The sequence below is a fragment of the Rattus norvegicus genome, chromosome 10 (assembly GCF_021556685.1).
Source record: "Rattus norvegicus strain SHRSP/BbbUtx chromosome 10, alternate assembly SHRSP_T2T, whole genome shotgun sequence".
NCBI lineage: Eukaryota > Metazoa > Chordata > Mammalia > Rodentia > Muridae > Rattus > Rattus norvegicus.
The window spans coordinates 99755426-99777820 of record NC_141543.1 but is presented as its reverse complement, the minus strand read 5'-3'; the positions used below and the strand labels follow the sequence as shown (position 1 = coordinate 99777820).

Here is a 22395-nt window from a genome sequence, read left to right as displayed (position 1 = left end):
GTAGCTGTTATCACAGAAGCCAAGGTTAGCTAGGAGTGAAAATAGTGAGCTTCTCTGTGCATTGCCCATGATTTTCATACAAATCTACTATTTTTCATACAAAGAGCTTTTGATAACCAAATCTCAAAGCTGCTGCATCCTTAACTGTGGTGTTTGAATAGGAATGGCCCTGATGGACTCATGTGTTTGAATGCTTGACTTCAGGGAATGGCACGATTAGGAGGTGTGGCTTGTTGGAGGAAGTGTGGAGGTGGGCTTTGAGGTCTGATATGCTCAAGTGATGCCCAGAACTCTCAGCTCCTTCTCCAGCACCACGTCTGCCTGGACACTCTCATGCTTCCTACCATGATGATAGTGGACTAAGCCTCTGAAACGGCAACAGCTGCATTAGAAGAATAGTCACGGTCATGATGTCTCTTGACAGCAATAGAAACCTTATCTAAGAAATTCGCTGTTGAGCGACACACAGAAGCTCACTACTCTCACCCCTTCTTTCACTAGCTTGCCTTGACTTCTGTGACAGCTGCTATTCAAGCTTAGAAAATGTCTATACTGTCTCTGCATTTTTCCCATTCTTCTGCTACCTAAGCTAGCCATTCTCTCTAAATGAGTCCTGTATTCATCTTCACTGGCTACAAACGTGCACCTCTGGGGCCTTAACTGTTCAGCTGTAGCTGTAGAGGAATAACAGTTCTGTCTTCAGGCCATAGTTCCTCTGTGTCAACTGTCACCTCAACACCTTCTATAGAGTGACTATAGAGTATCAAATTCAACAATCAATAAAATCAGTACTCACTATGTACAACAGTTACGTACTGTATTTTAGACTCCTCTTTTCCTTCCTCTTCAATGTCTAAGTGACTTACCAAGTTCAATCCCAGAAAGCCTGACTTCATTAGCAACCTTACAGTTTCTCATCTGACGGTTCTTCGACCCTCACATTAACTGTTACAACAACCTTTCCACTCTTTTCCGAATTTCACCATACAAATCCAACGGAGAAAGCATGCTAATTTAAGTGCCTCCAGTATGTGGAGAGCCGCAATAACATTCGCCACCACAAGATTCCGCTGGCTTCCACTGCGCCCCACGTGGAAAGCCGGGATAGCTTTTGCCATTACAAGATGGCGCTGGCCTCCGCCGCGCCAGCCGACTTCCTTTCAGGAAGTTAACTGTGTGCACATGTGCAAGAGTGTCTTCGTGCCAGGTCTTTGCCCACTCCAGGGCATGCCTATGAGATCATGGGTAAGCGACCAATCAGGTGTGGATGCGCCGCGCTACGGTGTATATAAGCCGCACCATGCTAGCGCCGCGCGGCCCCTCTCTTTAAGATACAATAAACGTTTTGCTGCAGAAGGATTCGTGTATCCACGTGTGTTCTTGCTGGCGAGACAATAGCGCGGGACATCTGGTGTCAAAACCCGGAAGAAACGCCACACCATCGCCAGGTGCCGAGAGGGGGTCCTCCGTCCGCGGAGAGAATCCAGAACTGCAGTGTCTAGAGTAAGCTCTGAGAGATATGTTTGGTCTTGACCTTTTTCACTTCTCTCCCCCACTAGAAGATGCAACGGAAGCTTTTGTTATCGTGTTAGCAGCCTTCATGCTTTCTCTTTTGGTTTTTGATTTTGTGGCTGCTGCTAGACCACCATCAGAGGTCGTGCCTACAAGATGGGAGCCGCCCAACTGTAATAGCAGGACAGAGAGTGCTAGGGGAGTTACAAGACAGCATGTCAGAAACAGAGCGGTGTAAAAGATTAAAGAGCTCAAAGAAAAAAGGTACAAATAAGAAAAAAGACCCTCCCAAAGACTTCAGATCTGAGGGAGCGAGAGATTGGGGAAAGATCGCCCCGGGAGAGAAACAGAGAAAGGAGAAGAAAGCTTTGAAAAGGAGAAGCCTTTATCCAGTAAAGGGGTTAGAGGTTTTAGAGCTTGATAGTTCAGGAACAGACGAGCTTAGCCCCTCTGAGGAAGAGGATGTAGAAGATGAGGCAGCTCGCTATGAAGAAGAAAGATATGGGCCTAGGTGGAGAGCCACTGTGAAGAAACCAAAAGTTATGGATCCTTTGTGGGCAAGGCTGATAATTTTGTTTAAACTTCACAGAGTCATACTGATCAGATTTGATAGAGGTATACCGCCTGAAAAATTTATTCAGGAGAATCAAACAAAAGGACATCTCAATGCCCATGCACAGCTTGATGGAGTTAATGTAATTGGGTTGTGAGTAGAAATAATCAGGACTGTGTTTCACTTCCATATCATTTGTGAATGTCAGTTGTGCTGCTCAGATATCCCGTAATATATCTCAGTATCTTACAGGAATTTGGTTTCAACACGTTGATGTACTAGTCCAGGAATTGAGACAATCCATCGTCCATATCAACTCCACTCGAGTGGATGGTCACGGTGGAAGTGGTGGGAAAGGGGAAATCCTACCTCTCTGCTGACTCCTATTGGAACCTGGGATCCTTTTGTGGAACACCATCTAGTTTTTTCCCTCTTTGTCTATTGTCTGTCCTTGGTGCACCAAGCTGTCCATGTATGTCAGTTTATGTCTGTGGTTTTTGTTTCTGTTGCTTAAATGTTTTATGTTTCATGTTCAAAAGAGAAAATGGTAAAAACTTTATCTGCTGGTCGTTCACACCTTGATTTGGTTTTAACTCGTTTCAAAAAAGGAACAAATGAATAAAAAGCGGTTTCAATCAGTCCTTAGAGCCCTGTACCTGTAGCCAGGTGTCTAGGTCAGCTGGAGAAGCTGCCCGGGGACTGAGCGTCTGCACGAGCTGATCTTAAAGGCACCAGCAGCTTCACAGCTTCTATGGTAATAAAACTGATGGCTGTTTCTCTTAGAAAATCTTTGACTGTGATTATTAGACTCAACAGGTGACAAGGTGCTTCTCTTAAAATCATAGCTAAAAAGGTAAAAATGGTGCTTGGTCTAAATATTAAAGATATGTGTAGCCACTTCAATTTTGTTTCTCACTGGTTTTAAATGTATAAATATGCTCTACATGCCTTGGTAATGGACTATTGGCTTTTAAATTATTGCATATGGTTAAAAAGGTATAATATTGGTAACAGAGAGTTGACATAAAGCTGGTAATTTGGATTGAGTCATTCTAGACAACATGTGGCATGAGCCAACCTAGGGAAACAGGTCTAAATTGAGATAATGTTTTTATGGAAATCTTATCGTAGAAACCAGGCTTCTAAAAGAATTGAGGACAATGTCTCCTTGTTGAGGTACTGGAGACTACACCATCGTGCGTTTATATATAGGAATTGGCAGTCAAACTTTGTAGCATGAAGGATAGACTTGGTGTTTTAGAGAATGGATTTTGGAGACGAGATCATTTGTTGGAGGTTGAGTTTTGCTTTCCAAAGTTGTGGTTTGCCCTAAAGTTACTGTATTTTAATGCTAATTCTACTATCCCAAAGACAGTACTCAGAACTCAGGTGACTTGCCAAAGTTGTGGTTGTGCTCTGGTGTTACAAGGAGAACTTAAGGATTTGATTAAAGATTGCCAGTGTTACATTGACTAACTCAAACTTATTTGTAATTTAGAAAAAAAATCAAACAGGTAGAGATTGTTACAAGATTTATGAAGGAGTGATGAGGTTTTAGAACTTGTGAGAGCATTACAGCCAGTTTGTTTACTCCAACTGCCATTTCAAGATAGATTTAGAGGATTGATTGTGAGTTTTCATTTTGTGCACTTGCTTATAACTTTAGAGAGTCCATGAAGTGATATCATTAAAAATTTTTACAAAAGAATGGCTAATAGCCTTATATTATGTAATTTTGTTGCTTCTTCAATGTAAGAAGTTAGAACTTTGAATCTTTCAGTGTATATGGAAATTTTTACTACAAACCTTTGCTCTCAAAATGAGCTTTAATATTTGGGGAGTAGCTGTTACACTACTCCAAAAAAGAATATTTGAAACTAATTTTAAGCTTCTAAGGATATGTTAATTGGCTAAGTACCTCACCTTACTAGAGGACTTAGGTCTTTGTTTGTTATCCACATTGGAGATAAAGCTTCAGTTGTGTTAATACAGAATTGTAGGCTAGAGTCATGGAAGTATTTTAAAAAGAAACCTGGTAAAACATCTTATTCCAAACAAAAGTTAAATTGGTTATTACAAAATACTGATATTTGGCCTATTACATATACAAATTTTTTAGGCAAAATTGATAATTTTACTCTTTGCATTCTTTTGTACTTCCTGTATATTTGTGCATACAACCCATAAGAAATGCGCTTACTGTATTTAAAATGTTAAAAAAATCAAGCTTTCAATTCACATACTGATAGCCAATGTGTGGCTTGTGGTTTATAATTGACTTCAATTACTTAATGCTTTACTAGAGACAAGTTTTCTACATGAAATCAGTGAGTGATGATTTCAGTGTGAATGTCTGACAACTCACTGTCCTTTCAGTGCTCTGGCTCAGACAACTATACAAAACCATAGAAAATGGTAATAGAGTTGATATGAAAAGAGGAAGACTCCATTTGCTTACTTTAAATTCCCAGCCTCGCCCTGCCAGCTCAGGGATTTCTAGTACAACTGAATCTAGACAATATTTACAGGATTTGACATTTTTAATTAATGCTTATGTTTAGGTAAATAAAGTTTGTGAGGTGCTAGAGAAATGGCTTAGTGGTTAAGAACACTAAATACTGTTACTTTATAGGACATTAAGAACTCAAACTGGATTGCCTGGACTCCTTAACAAGGGAGGGCAATGATACCAGGCAGATTATAGGCCTTACATAGGAACAATTAGTCAAAAATCTCATTCTTTCTAATATTTTAATAATTAAAAAGGGGGAGTTATCCCTGTATGCTAAATAATGCTTCTTTTATTTCAATTTTAAAATTTGGGTGACAAGGAACACTCTGAGTGTTTATGGCACCCTACAACTAGGCATACTTCTGCCTAGGTGAAATAGAAAGATCCACATATTGACATGATCCTGTCCAGGTATTTTTATGGGGAAGAGGGAATGTTTGTGTTTTTTCTACAGGATGCTACAAGAGTATGCCAGCTGCCAGAAGTGGTTGGTGAGACTTGCTGATCCTGGTTGCATGAAGATTCAGCTCTCGTGGTTCGGGTCCCTGGAGTCATTCCTCTGCCCTGAGAGGAAGATGGAAGATTCCCCCTCATCTTTTGTCATCACAGAGATTTTGGTGTTGCTGCAGTCAGTGTTACCGCTGCGTGTGTCCCGTCCCACTGTGGCCTGCTCTCTGACCCTCTGTACACTGCTGCTTTCTGGAGAAGACTGGACTCCAGCCGTTGCTGCCCCCCTCATTCCCCTGGTGACTCTTGCTGCCTTAACTCGTGTTGTCATTTTGCAGTCTATAGCTTCACATGAATGCCACCTGTGTGAAGCTGCTGTGGACTGGGGAACTCTGCCCTGGTTATGCAGATCTCAGACATGGTTCCATTGCCTGCTGGTTGTTCCAGAAAAGAATGGCTGATCCTGAACTGTCCTGGGAAAGACCTTGTTATTTTCGCTGCTATTATAGCAGCCATTTACTGCTGCAGCCATTGTGTCTGCAGTGTCTGGAGTTACCCTCCCCCCAATCTATTGTTAGGCAAGCACAGTGGGTGAACTTTCTGGAGTAGTTGCTAGAACCAGATGAGGTGCCCACTACTTATCGGGAGTGGCTCTGTTTGGTGCAGCCCTATGCTGTGGATTAGTGTTCATGCTATGGTTGGTTTGCCAACTCAGATCTCAACAGAAACGTGACAAGGTCGTTATCACTCAAGCACTTGTGGCCATTGAACAAAGGGCCTCCCCTGGAATTTGGTTATCTATGCTCAGGAATTAGTCGACATCTGTGTTCTCTGCTCTTGCACCCCATGAATCTGTGGATCCATTGCACTGGGATGAGAGAGACTCAATGATTCTTTGATCAGCTCTTCTACATCACTGAGGTTTCCTCATTGTACGCGATAGGGTGATCATGATTTCCCCACTAACTCATTTTCTGGCTGGCCTCTTTTTAGAGTTCACCCTAGGTCATTTAACAGTTACTGTCACACAGCACTGCGGTATCCAGAGACGGGCAACTTTCCTCATGCACAGACCAATCTAAGACACAGGGCCCAGTGGCGATAGGGTTACCCTACGACGGATAAGGCTGTGACATAGAGGAACGACCTAAGACAGGAGCCACAGCAGATGGACGTAACAGCAGGGACCTAGACCAGCCTCATCTAGTAAAACAATAAGGGGGAGATGTGGAGAGCCGCAATAACATTCGCCACCACAAGATGGCGCTGCCTTCCACTGCGCCCCACATGGAAAGCCGGGATAGCTTTTGCCATTACAAGATAGCGCTGGCCTCCGCCGCGCCAGCCGACTTCCTTTCAGGAAGTTAACTGTGTGCACATGTGCAAGAGTGTCTTCGTGCCAGGTCTTTGCCCACTCCGGGGCATGCCTATGAGATCATGGGTAAGCGACCAATCAGGTGTGGATGCACTGCGCTAGGGTGTATATAAGCCGCGCCATGCTGGCGCCGCGCGGCCCCTCTCTTTAAGATACAATAAACGTTTTGCTGCAGAAGGATTCGTGTATCCACGCATGTTCTTGCTGGTGAGACAATAGCGCAGGACACCAGTACACTTGTAAAAGTCTTGTTCTCTCCTGAAGCCTCCAGAGGGCCTTGTTTTGTTGTCAGCATTGTGTATCTCTGACCACCGTTCTCTTCGTCCCCACCCACCATGGATAAAAGAGCTCTACTAAGCACAGGCCTTGTTCATCCTCTTGTCTTCAGCTGACTATTAAAATATCACACACAGGATTCAAATCTTGGCTCAAATATCAATTCCTCCATAAAATCAACAATGAACTCTGCTGACAGAAGCAAAGGTCTCCTCCATTATGTTACAATGTTTCCTACTCTACAGTGCCTTTCGGTTGCTTTACACACTTTCTTTCCCAGAAAGAAAGCGTTACGTTTGAGGAACTTCTCATCTTTATTGAAAAAATATTTTGTAACCATATTTTTAATGATAAATTAACATACTTTGAGAATGATTATAGTCATATATCTCCTTTATGTTGAGCAAATGTGTGTATGCATGCATCAATAAACATTAAAATATTATATATTATATAATATATATTATAATAATTATAATTATAATTAAATATTATATATTAAAATTAAGTTTTTACATCTTATGAAAATAAACAAAGAAGCCAAATTTTAAGAAATTTTAAGTGAGCCAGTGGGGCATGTGAACAAAGAAGCCCTTCTTAAAATGGTACATTTTAAAGTTCCTTTTCCATTACTCCAAACCAACTAGTGCTCGGCTCATTCTCATCTCCCAATCTTGTAGCTTTAAAGAGCTTTATTTTGAGACTGAAGTATCCATCTAAGCCACTTGATCCCAACATAAATTTTACAGTGAAAACCCAGTTAAAATAAATAGGGAAAACGCCCTTCCTGACTAAGCTCTATACGTATGCCTGGAAGACAATTTCCTTGAACACCCAACTAAGAACCCATATTTAGAAGGAGTAATGAGAAATAGGAAGATGAGGGCTGACTTCAGAGTACTATAGTGTACGCCAACCCATGCTGTGGAAGTCACAGCTAAGACAAAGAAGCAGAAGTCGGGTAACTCCACTTTTCAAAGAGCCTTCTCACAAGCTTTACTTTTTTTCCTGAAATTGTATTTAAAATTGGGCCCTATTTGCTCTTAAGTGTTTACTTCAAACAACTGCTCTGAGATCGTACATTCCTACAAAATTAATAAAGCTAATCAATATGCTGACTCATTTAACATGAAAGTCTCCTTGGTTGTAAAGACGCTTTATTTATAGTATAACTGACTGAATAAAGAATTAACTACAAGTGTCATTTGTTCATTCTATTCCACTTCATGTTTACAAACTTTATGCTAAGCAATGTCTCCTTGAAAAATAATTTTCAAATGTTTTATTCAATCAGTTATTCACATAATTCATACAGGAGCTGTGCGCTTAGATAAAATGCTGCTTTTTTATTATTACCTATTTGAAATAAACAAAATTTAGTATTTGATACTGAAAGCAAACATCTCTCACAAGTTTAAACCAGCAAGGCCAGGGGCAGAGGTGCAGCCAACAAGTCTCTGGAGAGCTGATGGCAGGAATGCTGCTTGAGCCCAGAGCTTAGGAGCAGCATGGATAACATAATGAGATACCGCCACACACCTGCAAGGGGGGACTGTGTGTATGTAAAATCAAATACCAAGAAACGTCCCGGCATGTTGATGAACTGCTTAAAGCAGATCAAAAGAAACCAAATATACAAAAAGCAATCAAAAGTTAGTCTGATATATAGAATAACTACAAACTACAGATTTTGAATGAAATTTAGAATGTGCCCTATTTGGAATTTAAATTCTACAGCATTAACAAAACCTCAAGCATGGCACTATCAGCCCTCTCTATAGGCCAGAAATTTTCAAAACGCTATAAGCAAAACCAGAATGACACACTTGTTCGGTCACACTTTATTTCTAAATCCCAAGGCTCATCACCAATCGATTTCTAGTACTGATTAATAAAACAACCATCATTCTCATTAGGAGGCAACTTGTGACCACCCTCCTTCCGGAGGACTTGACTCCCTACTGCTCAGATGAGTCACCATACTGGGAACCAGCTCTCTTTTAATAGTATATCAAGTGCAGCTTTCTCTCAAAAATACAAATTTGAAATATTTCATGGGGCAAGTTGTTATCTGTTATACCAATTTATAACAGAACAATTCACTTGCATGTTATTTCCAGGAATTAGAGATACATAAAATTCTCCCAAACTTAATAATTGTTTTAGAACCTATCACATATTAAAAATGATAGGTATTACATGCATAATTTATTCTAATTTTTGATATTTTGATTTAAAAATTTGTTCATACATAAAACAAATTATATGAAACAATAAAATAACTAGAAACTACTGTTTTATTTTTAGTTCTCTACATGTCTTGGCATTTATTTCCTTTAGTGACTTCCTGTCTCTTCCTCATTTCTTCCAACATCAATACCTGGTTTGTTTGGGTGTTCTGTGTGAACAACTCAGCAGAAGTTAGAATCTATTCAGACACAATCCATCAGAACACTCACCAGCATCTAGGACACTGACACTGAGCCAGCTCCTGCCTGGCGAATTTTTACTGTGGAATTTCTTTGTACAATTATCTATTAAGTTTTGTGATGGTATATTTTATTATAAAGCCAGTTCTTTTATTTATTATATAAATCGTTTTTTTTACTCTATTTAAATATTAGGTTTAACTTGTGAACCCGTAGGAGGGAAGGCCTAGCTAGCATTCGGTGTAAGAGGCATGCAGCGTTCCTTGCACAGGTAAAGTTGAATGTGCTCTCATTTTACCTTTCAGACAGCAGTTTCAGAGCTGGAGAGAATGGTCAGCAGTTAACAACACTGCTGTTCTTCCAGGGGCCCTCAGCTTGATTCCCACAGAGCGTGACAGCTCACAATCATCTCCAAATCCAAGTCTTAGGAGATCTAGTGCCACTAGAACATCTGCCGGCACCAAGCACACACATGATGCACAGACATACATGCAGAAGAAGCACCCGCACACATAAAGTAAAATAAATTTGTTGTTTAAAAAAACAGCAGTTTCTACCCTATTTTCTCTCAAAACTGACAGCTGAGGTGAAAGGTGATCTTCAGTTTGCTCTGTCTCTTGTTTTCAGGGACAGCAGGTTTCCAAATGTCTTGGTCCACATCAGAAACTTTTGTTTCTCAGCTTACAAGAAAGAACCAACTACATAAATCTGCGGGTGATACACCCCAACACGCTATTCAGTGACATGGCTGTCAGAAGAATGTGTTAAAAGCTACAAAACTCTGAATTCTAGAAACAATCTAGACTGGTGGCCATAAGACCCAGGATGACTGAGATAAAAAGACATGAAGGCTCACTTAAGTAGGAGTTTTGGCCTTGATTTTTACATGGATTCTCAGAATGGGAATAGAGCTAATAACTGAATGCCATACATCTCAGTATCATTGAGGACAAATCTCAAATACTCATCACAAAAAGACTATCATGTGCCATGTATCAGCTACAGTAAAGATCAATTAGGCAGACGGATGCAACTAGTAAGGATTTAAGAATAAAGATAACTTACAAGTAAGCAGCTAGAGACAGTGCATGGATTTACTAAAAACCGCCATTGCCTCTATTTCTTGACCATCAGAATCTGAAAGTCAGGAGAGGATGCGGCAACACACCTCTGCCTAGTGGTGGAGTGGAGCTGGGGTGTGCAAGATGGGAGATGCACAATGAAATCTTTAATTATAAACCCAGCCCAGTCTGCACCACGACCTCGTTTTGAGCCCAGATAACTACCCTCTTTATCCTGTGTATCACATCTGCACAGAGTCTGAGAACTATTACACAGACCAACCGTGTTAACTCTAGGCATGTGAGAAATAGCACAGTCCTACCTCTTTCTCGTGCATTCGAGAGAGAAAATGATCATCATGTAGATTGCTAGAGTTCCTCAGGCTGACCTTTGGAGTCATCTGTAGAAACAACAAGAGCTATTTTAAACTTCTCAGGTTAGTTTATGGATTCTTTAAAGAGAAACTCATTTCAAAGGAATGTTGGCTTCAGAGAAGAAGGGGATTGACTCACTTTCTAAGCAGCAAGATTAGAATGACTTATGCTTCCTAATGGGGAATTTATAAACAAAACATTATTTTATAAATTTTAAACTTCATATTTTATTTATAGTTAGCTGTCCCTAGAAAATATCTAGTGGAATCATCACCTACCAGAGAAACTGGAAGAGGCTTCTGTCTCAGGTACCGGGGATTTTCAATCTGAAAAATTACAATAAAGACATTCATTATGGAAATATTTGAATAAAATACATGTTTCTATGTGAAAATTTCTTCTGTATATCTTAATGTTTTGTCTATTTTCTGAAGTGCCACATATACATTTCAGAACCTCCATAAGAAGTCAGTGCCTGCCTAAGTACACCATGCCGCCCTCTCCCAAAACACTCAGTCTCATCTAATCCTCCTCACCACACACCTCACATTGCCCAAAGCTTCAATGATATACAGTGCCAAACTTGTGCCCCTCTGCCTGACTGTTTTAGTCGAAGCCTTCTGAGCACTCATGGATTTGAAAGACCCCCAGAGCGGGGAGACCCTCACTCAAGTCTCGGGATGACGTGACCCCCCAAGAATTCACGTAAAACCATCCTTGCTGTAATTTACACGAGGTTTATTGATAGGAACCAGTGCACTGGGGTCGAGACTCGTATCCCACACAGGGGCAGTGGAGTTCGACCACCAGTAGCTAAGAGAAGGGGAATTTAAAGGAAGAAACCATAACCCAAGGGGGTAGGGAGGGCGTCATTGGAAAATGTCGAGAATACCAGTGAAAAATCACAAGGAGGAGCTTCCTGTTTCTCAAGATTGTTTAACTTTATGGTCTGCTAGTTCCTGGGAGAAGCTTCCTGCTTCTCAAGATTGTTCTCTAAGATTTTAATCTAACTTTATGGTCAGCTAGTTCCTGGGAGAGAGTTGCTGAACCAGCCGATGTAATTACCCATTCTATGGTCCTAGGAGAAGCTTCCTGGAACATACAATTCCAGGGCCTAACCAGTTTTTTTTCTTCTACTCTGAACCTTTGTCTAGTGGGGGACAACCTTAAAACTTCTACCTTTTAGATTCACTGTTTAAATCTCACTTTAGTCACTACACCCTAGATATGCTAGGGACAAGGCACTTTCACTGAAACAAACAGCATCGATGAGGACACAGAATCCCTGTGTGAGGCTCCCTAGTCTATCTTTAAGCTTCCCTATGCCCAGCCTTGGCTACACTCCAGTGGCACCGAACTACTTGTACAGCACTAGCTGCTGTGAGCTGCACTCACTCTCCCACCTTCTTCGAGACTCACTGGCTCAGAGTGAGGCTCCCCAGGAAAATTAACTCCCATCAGGCAGTGCCACTGTTGATGCTCATCTCTTGTTCATGGCCCCAAATCCATTTTCTCAAAAAAAAAAAAAAGTGGGTCCTAAAACAAAAACTTTTGTTCCCAAGTCTATTCCTAAACCCACTCCAGTGCCCTGTGATCTTCTCAAAGCAAGGAGAGAGAGAGAAGGCAATGCATTTGGTCCCACCTCTCCCCAGCTCTAACATATCCTGGGTTCACATAAACAGTCCTGGCATAACACCCAAATTGTTGAGCAGTGTGCTCCTACACACACCTCTGGGCAGGTGGAGTTCAAGGATATTGTCTCCTCAGCTTTGGATCTCTCTCTCCTAGCACATATTTATGCCTTTCAATGAAGTATTGCTTGAAATGCTTAATGGTAAATTCTTTAAGATTTCTATACCAACCGTTTCATTTACAAATAAAATAAGAATTAAAAATCATTGTCAAAAAAGTCTAATTTCTTCACATCATATACTCACAATTTACTACACCAATAATCACAAATTGAACAAGAACATCATGACTGACCAAAGAAAGTGTTTTTACCCTGAAATATTCAATTACAATTGAGTGACAAGCTTTTTCACATATAACTTATTAAATTAAATCTTCAAAAATCTTAGCTTGTTTTCAAAAGGCTGAATTTTATATAATTGTAAAGGTATCTAACTTCAATTTGATATAAGAAGGAAAGATGAAAATAATCAATTAAAGAAATAGAGGTAATAAATTTAAAATTACAAAGAGTCTAGTATAACAAGAGACAGGCTCTGAGAAATACATGCATTTTAGTACCTAGAACAGGAAAATGGGCAGTGATTTTCTTCACCTAGAGACTAGATGCTGTAAAGTACTGACAACCAGTCTGAATTGAAATTTGTTTCCCATCCTCCACACAGACCAACAATGGAAGCAAAGAAAAGTGCCTACATCACAATGAGGAAAAAGAGAATGCTAACTCCAAGATCTACATGAAAGTAGCCAAGGAAGATCCTAAACCTCAACAGAATTAGCAAAAAAGTAGAGACCCCAGGGCTTGGGTCTTCTGTGTAGAAGCCTGCCAGGGGAGTCTCAGCAGGAACTTCCTGTCACCAGGGCAGTGACTGAAGCACTGCTCAGAGAAGGTGCGGACTGCACTTGCCCAGTGAACTTGTAGGAAGCAGAGGGCTCACTCACTACCCATTCTCTGAAAGTCCACGTGTGAAAACAGAGTTGGCACTCAAAGTGAGTCCTTCAAAGGCATACACAAACCAACACATACACTCAACTCTAACTCATGAAGCAGAATTAAGTAAGGGGAAACAAGAAAAAAATAATTCTCAAAGATGCTCAAGCTCTAATTAAGTTTAGATTTAAAACCAAAAGCCAAGGAAACCAGCTGTGACTTATTTTTTCCCAACTCTACATTTCCAAGAGGACACAAAATATTCGTTTACTTAATTACAATGCAGCATTTCAACTCTACAGAAGTAAGTTTTATTCTACCCCTTCATCTTTAAAAGTATTAAATAAAGAAGATAAATCCTTCTGTTATTATGAATTATTTTTGCAAACTAGAGAATAAAGAAAAATGTCTATTCTAATTCATAAAAGCAACAAACAACTGTGAAAACTGGTAACAATATTCTGTTGTTCTTCATTTGTAATACACTGAGTTTGGGAAATATTCAAAGAAAAGCATGTTCTTGAGTCTATTTAGGGAAAATAAGCAATCTATTTTCTGATTTTGTAACAACAGCCAGATGTGCTTTGAAGTTGACGATTCCCACTTTGTAATCCGCAGGCAGCATGGACTTGGATGGAGCAATCTGTAAACAGTCTTAAGGCCGACTTCTTTCATGCTCTTTCAGAAAACCTCTTGTTCTCTCAAAATACATCAAGAATGAATGCCACAAAAAGAATGTCTAGCATGGAAGCAACAGCATACTCATGTGAAAACACTGATGTAGATGAAAGGCTATGAAAGGCAAGCCCCAAATAACTGGATTCCAACAGTATGTGAGCATCAGGCGTCTGCACATTTGTTCAAAAGCAAACAGAATAGCAATAATAAAATATATGATAATTTAACTAGGCAGTGATACAGATATCTCAATGTTCTCTACTGAAAACTGGCTTTTAATGTTTTATTTTGTTTAGCAGGCACACTGAATTACAAATTGTTTTTGTTGGCTTAGATCTTCAAATTATTCAGGTTTTGGCTAAATTGTCCTAAGTTGATGCCTTCCGATAGACGAATAGTTTGAGTTTGTTTCCAGAAAGGTTAAAAAGCACTTTACCAGATATATGAACTTTAGAAGGAAATACATCATCAAACAATATTTACTAATAATGCCACTAAAATATTTTTTAATTACAATATAGGAAAACTCTCTACAGGAATGAAGGGAGCAGCTGTGGATTCGGCTTTCGACATCAAGTCAGCTGTGCTTCAAGGTTCGCTCTTATTAATATTTTAGGACTCAATGTTTGGGGCAAAGATGGGTCAGTGGTAAAGTAACCTGCAGCGAAATTTGGCACCCTGAGTTCAGGCCCTGGGACCCACATGGCAGGAGAACCAACTCCCATAAGTTGTCCTCTGACCTTCATAAACATGCACATGCACAGATATGCACACGAGCGCACACACAAATAGAGTAATTTTTAAGAACAATATTTCTCTACAGAAATAATACTGCATGTGAAGATTCAATTATTAGTTTACCGAAAATATTTCAACAATCACTTAACAGGCTCAAATAACATACATATACAAACACACCATCCAGTGACAAGGAGAAGGGAAAAAAATCAAATGAACAGAACACAAGCAGGAACTGTTGTTGTCTGCTGCCTGTGAGACAACTTAGACCTCAGCACAACGAGGAAAACATGCTCCATCTGTTGGTTCCTATGTGCTGAGAGTTTCCCGTTGTTTTAGCCTGTTTAGGCTTGCTGTTGCTGTTGCTTTGACTTTTTTCCTTAGGGTTAGATAAGGGCTCACTGGTGGATCTTTGATTCTCAGTACCACTTAGGACACACTGTAGAACTTTCATCCGTGTTCACCATTCCTCTTTAATGTTTACCTTTGGCTTTAGTTACCACTTTTACAAGGCTATTTTATGTTGATATTTATTGTATTTTTACTTTTATTCTCAGGTAAAAACATAAAAGGAAACTATTCTTTTGGTGGCAATTTCTCGTTTTGTTAAAATAGTCATTTACTGACAATATATTTACTTCCAATCAGATCAACTTTATAAATACTCCATAACCAAAAGTTGTATGACCATACTTCACACTTTCAGAAATTGTCATCTCCTTTTTAAAACAAAGCATCAACTATTATAATTTTTCTAACCTCAAAACTAGTTTTCTTTTCCTGTTCTTTTTTTGTTCAATTTTATTTTTCTTGGATTTTTTTTGTATTTACATTTCAAATGTTATCAGCTTTACCCCTCTCCCTTATTTTCTACCCTCCCCCTTCTATGAGGATGCTCCCATTCCCACCCACCCACTCCCACCTGGCATTCCCCTACATTGGAGAAACAAGCCTTCACAGGACCAAGGGCTTTTGCTCCTATTGATGCTGGACAATGCCATCCTCTGCTACATGTGTGGCTGGAGTCATAGATCCTTCCATAGGTACTCATTGGTTGGTGGTTTAGTCCCTGGGAGCTCTGTGGGGTCTGGTTGGTTGGTATTGTTGTTCTTCCTATGGGGTTGCAAACCCCTTCAGCTTCTTCACTCTTTTCTCTAACTCCTCCATTGGGGTCCCCTTGTTCAGTCCAGTGGTTAGCTGCAAGCATCTTCATCTGTATTAGTAGGGCTCTGGCAGAGCCTCTCAGGGGACACCCACATCTGGCTCCTCTCAGCAGGCACTTCCTATTATCAAGCAATAGCCACCGGTTAAGGCAGTCTCTGGATGACCCTTTCTTCAGTCCCTGGTCCACTTTGTCCCTATATTTCCTCCCATGAGTATGTTGTTTTCCCACTAAAAAGGAATGAAGCGATCTTCCTGGTTGCTGCCGCCGAAGAGAGCCCGTGGGCAGCACCCCGCGAGCGAACTTGAGCCTCGGGACCACAGGTAAGACCAACTTGTCTGCTGCAAGAAAGCTGCCTGGTGAGCTCGGGACACACGGAGGCAGAATTCCTCTAGGACCGGGCACGTCCTGTGTTTACCGGAAGTCCCACACCCGCGGATCCCGGCCTGCAGCAGCTCTCTGCTCCCAGACCCCGTGAGAGAGAGACCCAACCGCCTGGTCAGGTGGCCACTCCTGAGGCTGCAGAGCAGAAGAGACCACCAACACTGCCCACCCCTGCCCACATCCCTGGCCCAAGAGGAAACTGTATAAGACCTCTGGGCTCCCGTGGGGGAGGGCCCAGGAGCGGCTGGACCCTGCCTGAGACACCGCTGGAACCTGAAGGAAACAGGCCGGATAAACAGTTCTCTGCACCCAAATCCCGTGGGAGGGAGAGCTAAACCTTCAGAGAGGCAGACAAGCCTGGGAAACCAGTAGAGACTGCTCTCTGCACACACATCTCGGACGCCAGAGGAAAACACCAAAGGCCAACTGGAACCCTGGTGCACTGAAGCTCCAGGAAGGGGCGGCGCAAATCTTCCTGGTTGCTGCCACCACAGAGAGCCAAAGGGCAGCATCCCGCGAGCGAAGTTGAGCCTCAGGACCACAGGTAAGACCAACTTTTCTGCTGCAAGAAAGCTGCCTGGTGAATTCAAGACACAGGCCCACAGCTGAAGACCTGTAGAGAGGAAAAACTACACGCCCGAAAGCAGAACACTCTGTCCCCATAACTGACTGAAAGAGAGGAAAACAGGTCTACAGCACTCCTGACACACAGGCTTATAGGACAGTCTAGCCACTGTCAGAAATAGCAGAACAAAGTAACACTACAGATAATCTGATGGCGAGAGGCAAGCGAACGAACCCAAGCAACAGAAACCAAGACTACATGGCATCATCGGAGCCCAATTCTCCCACGAAAACAAACATGGAATATCCAAACACACCAGAAAAGCAAGATCTAGTTTCAAAATCATATTTGATCATGATGCTGGAGGACTTCAAGAAAGGCGTGAAGAACTCCCTTAGAGAACAAGTAGAAGCCTATAGAAAGGAATCGCAAAAATCCCTGAAAGAATTCCAGGAAATCATAAATAAACAAGTAGAAGCCCATAGAGAGGAGTCACAAAAATCCCTGAAAGAATTCCAGGAAAACTGGTTGCTGCCGCCGCAGAGAGCCCGTGGGCAGCACCCCGCGAGCAAACTTGAGCCTCGGGACCACAGGTAAGACCAACTTGTCTGCTGCAAGAAAGCTGCCTGATGAAATCGGGACACACAGAGGCAGAATTCCTCTAGGACTGGGCACGTCCTGTGTTTACCGGAAGTCCAACACCAGCGGATCCCGGCCCGCAGCAACTCTCTGCTCCCAGACCCCGTGGGAAAGAGACCTCACCGCCTGGTCAGGTGGGCACTCCTGAGGCTGCAGAGCAGAAGAGACCACCAACACTGCCCACCCCTGCCCACATCCCTGGCCCAAGAGGAAACTGTATAAGGCCTCTGGGCTCCCGTGGGGGAGGGCCCAAGAGCGGCAGGACACCTGCCTGAGACACCGCCGGAACCTGAAGGAAACAGGCCGGATAAACAGTTCTCTGCACCCAAATCCCGTGGGAGGGAGAGCTAAACCTTCAGAGAGGCAGACAAGCCTGGGAAACCAGTAGAGACTGCTCTCTGCACACACATCTCGGACGCCAGAGGAAAACACCAAAGGCCATCAGGAACCCTGGTGCACTGAAGCTCCTGGAAGGGGCGGCGCATATCTTCCTGGTTGCTGCCGCTGCAGAGACCCCATGGGCAGCACCCCACGAGCGAACTTGAGCCTCGGGACCACAGGTAAGGCCAACTTTTCTGCTGCAAGAAAGCTGCCTGGTGAACTCAAGACACAGGCCCACAGGAACAGCTGAAGACCTGTAGAGAGGAAAAACTACACGCCCGAAAGCAGAACACTCTGTCCCCATAACTGACTGAAAAAGAGGAAAACAGGTCTACAGCACTCCTGACACACAGGCTTATAGGACAGTCTAGCCACTGTCAGAAATAGCAGAACAAAGTAACACTACAGATAATCTGATGGCGAGAGGCAAGCGCAGGAACCCAAGCAACAGAAACCAAGACTACATGGCATCATCGGAGACCAATTCTCCCACGAAAACAAACATGGAATATCCAAACACACCAGAAAAGCAAGATCTAGTTTCAAAATCATATTTGATGATGATGCTGGAGGACTTCAAGAAAGATGTGAAGAACTCCCTTAGGGAAACACAGGAAAACATTAATAAACAAGTAGAAGCCTACAGAGAGGAATCGCAAAAATCCCTGAAAGAATCGCAAAAATCCCTGAAAGAATTCCAGGAAAACACAATCAAACAGTTGAAGGAATTAAAAATGGAAATAGAAGCAATCAAGAAAGAACACATGGAAACAACCCTGGATATAGAAAACCAAAAGAAGAGACAAGGAGCTGTAGATACAAGCTTCACCAACAGAATACAAGAGATGGAAGACAGAATCTCAGGAGCAGAAGATTCCATAGAAATCATTGACTCAACTGTCAAAGATAATGTAAAGTGGAAAAAGCTACTGGTCCAAAACATACAGGAAATCCAGGACTCAATGAGAAGATCAAACCTAAGGATAATAGGTATAGAAGAGAGTGAAGATTCCCAGCTCAAAGGACCAGTAAATATCTTCAACAAAATCATAGAAGAAAACTTCCCTAACCTAAAAAAAGAGATACCCATAGGCATACAAGAAGCCTACAGAACTCCAAATAGATTGGACCAGAAAAGAAACACCTCCCGTCACATAATTGTCAAAACACCAAATGCACAAAATAAAGAAAGAATATTAAAAGCAGTAAGGGAAAAAGGTCAAGTAACATATAAAGGCAGACCTATCAGAATCACACCAGACTTCTCGCCAGAAACTATGAAGGCCAGAAGATCCTGGACTGATGTCATACAGACCCTAAGAGAACACAAACGCCAGCCCAGGTTACTGCATCCTGCAAAACTCTCAATTAACATAGATGGAGAAACCAAGATATTCCATGACAAAACCAAATTTACACAATATCTTTCTACAAATCCAGCACTACAAAGGATAATAAATGGTAAAGCCCAACATAAGGAGGCAAGCTATACCCTAGAAGAAGCAAGAAACTAATCGTCTTGGCAACAAAACAAAGAGAATGAAAGCACACAAACATAACCTCACATCCAAATATGAATATAACAGGAAGCAATAATCACTATTCCTTAATATCTCTCAACATCAATGGCCTCAACTCCCCAATAAAAAGAAATAGATTAACAAACTGGATACGCAACGAGGACCCTGCATTCTGCTGCCTACAGGAAACACACCTCAGAGACAAAGGCAGACACTACCTCAGAATGAAAGGCTGGAAAACAACTTTCCAAGCAAATGGTCAGAAGAAGCAAGCTGGAGTAGCCATTCTAATATGAAATAAAATCAATTTTCAACTAAAAGTCATCAAAAAAGATAAGGAAGGACACTTCATATTCATCAAAGGAAAAATCCACCAAGATGAACTCTCAATCCTAAATATCTATGCCCCAAATACAAGGGCACCTACATACGTAAAAGAAACCTTACTAAAGCTCAAAACACACATTGCACCTCACACAGTAGTAGTGGGAGATTTCAACACCCCACTCTCATCAATGGACAGATCATGGAAACAGAAATTAAACAGAGATGTAGACAGACTAAGAGAAGTCATGAGCCAAATGGACTTAACGGATATTTATAGAACATTCTATCCTAAAGCAAAAGGATGTACCTTCTTATCTGCTCCTCATGGTACTTTCTCCAAAATTGACCACATAATTGGTCAAAAAACGGGCCTCAACAGGTACAGAAAGATGGAAATAATCCCATGCGTGCTATCGGACCACCACGGCCTAAAACTGGTCTTCAATAACAATCAAGGAAGAATGCCCACATATACGTGGAAATTGAACAATGCTCTACTCAATGATAACCTGGTCAAGGAAGAAATAAAGAAAGAAATTAAAAACTTTTTAGAATTTAATGAAAATGAAGGTACAACATACCCAAACTTATGGGACACAATGAAAGCTGTGCTAAGAGGAAAACTCATAGCGCTGAGTGCCTGCAGAAAGAAACAGGAAAGAACATATGTCAGCAGCTTGACAGCACACCTAAAAGCTCTAGAACAAAAAGAAGCAAATAGACCCAGGAGGAGTAGAAGGCAGGAAATAATCAAACTCAGAGCGGAAATCAACCAAGTAGAAACAAAAAGGACCATAGAAAGAATCAACAGAACCAAAATTTGGTGCTTTGAGAAAATCAACAAGATAGATAAACCCTTAGCCAGACTAACGAGAGGGCACAGAGAGTGCGTCCAAATTAACAAAATCAGAAATGAAAAGGGAGACATAACTACAGATTCAGAGGAAATTCAAAAAATCTTCAGATCTTACTATAAAAACCTATATTCAACAAAACTTGAAAATCTTCAGGAAATGGACAATTTCCTAGACAGATACCAGGTACCGAAGTTAAATCAGGAACAGATAAACCAGTTAAACAACCCCATAACTCCTAAGGAAATGGAAGCAGTCATTAAAGGTCTCCCAACCAAAAAGAGCCCAGGTCCAGACGGGTTTAGTGCAGAATTCTATCAAACCTTCATAGAAGACCTCATACCAATATTATCCAAACTATTCCACAAAATTGAAACAGGTGGATCACTACCGAATACTTTTTACGAAGCCACAATTACTCTTATACCTAAACCACACAAAGACACAACAAAGAAAGAGAACTTCAGACCAATTTCCCTTATGAATATCGACGCAAAAATACTCAATAAAATTCTGGCAAACCGAATCCAAGAGCATATCAAAACAATCATCCACCATGACCAAGTAGGCTTCTTCCCAGGCATGCAGGGATGGTTTAATATACGGAAAACCTGGGCTGGAGAGATGGCTCAGCGGTTAAGAGCACCCGACTGCTCTTCCAGAGGTCATGAGTTCAATTCCTGCAACCACATGGTGGCTCACAACCATCTGTAAAGAGTTCTGATGCCCTCTTCTGGTGTATCTGAAGACAGCTACAGTGTACTTATATATAATAAATAAATAAATCTTTAAAAAAAATATACGGAAAACCATCAACTTGATCCATTATATAAACAAACTGAAAGAACAAAACCACATGATCATTTCATTAGACGCTGAGAAAGCATTTGACAAAATTCAACACCACTTCATGATAAAAGTCCTGGAAAGAATAGGAATTCAAGGCCCATACCTGAACATAGTAAAAGCCATATACAGCAAACCAGTAGCTAACATTAAACTAAATGGAGAGAAACTTGAAGCAATCCCACTAAAATCAGGGACTAGACAAGGCTTCCCACTCTCTCCCTACTTATTCCATATAGTTCTTGAAGTTCTAGCCAGAGCAATCAGACAACAAAAGGAGATCAAGGGGATACAGATCGGAAAAGAAGAGGTCAAAATATCACTATTTGCAGATGATATGATAGTATATTTAAGTGATTCCAAAAGTTCCACCAGAGAACTACTAAAGCTGATAAACAAATTCAGCAAAGTGGCTGGGTATAAAATTAACTCAAATAAATCAGTTGCCTTCCTCTATACAAAAGAGAAACAAGCCGAGAAAGAAATTAGGGAAACGACACCCTTCATAATAGACCCAAATAATATAAAGTACCTCGGTGTGACTTTAACCAAGCAAGTAAAAGATCTGTACAATAAGAACTTCAAGACACTGAGGAAAGAAATTGAAGAAGACCTCAGAAGATGGAAAGATCTCCCATGCTCATGGATTGGCAGGATTAATATAGTAAAAATGGCCATTTTACCAAAAGCAATCTACAGATTCAATGCAATCCCCATCAAAATACCAATCCAATTCTTCAAAGAGTTAGACAGAACAATTTGCAAATTCATCTGGAATAACAAAAAACCCAGGATAGCTAAAGCTATCCTCAACAACAAAAGGACTTCAGGGGGAATCACTATCCCTGAACTCAAGCAGTATTACAGAGCAATAGTGATAAAAACTGCATGGTATTGGTACAGAGACACACAGATAGACCAATGGAATAGAATTGAAGACCCAGAAATGAACCCACACACCTATGGTCACTTGATTTTTGACAAAGGAGCCAAAACCATCCAATGGAAAAAAGATAACATTTTCAGCAGATGGTGCTGGTTCAACTGGAGGTCAACATGTAGAAGAATGCAGATCGATCCTTGCTTATCACCCTGCACAAAGCTTGAGTCCAAGTGGATCAAGGACCTCCCCATCAAA

The 22395-nt window shown here is 41.3% G+C and overlaps 1 protein-coding gene across 5 annotated transcripts in view; it reads right to left on the bottom strand.

Moving 5' to 3' along the window:
• The window catches only part of Cep112 (centrosomal protein 112), a 467011-nt gene that overhangs the window by 367224 nt on the left and 77392 nt on the right, over positions 1 to 22395 (bottom strand). For all 5 annotated transcript variants that reach the window (NM_001105849.1, XM_087570857.1, XM_087570858.1 and 2 more), the window contains exons 7-8: positions 10819 to 10866; positions 10489 to 10566 (exon numbers count right to left, since the gene is read on the bottom strand). In NM_001105849.1, the coding sequence (NP_001099319.1) occupies positions 10489 to 10566; positions 10819 to 10866 (126 nt within the window). The remainder of the gene's footprint in view (positions 1 to 10488; positions 10567 to 10818; positions 10867 to 22395) is intronic.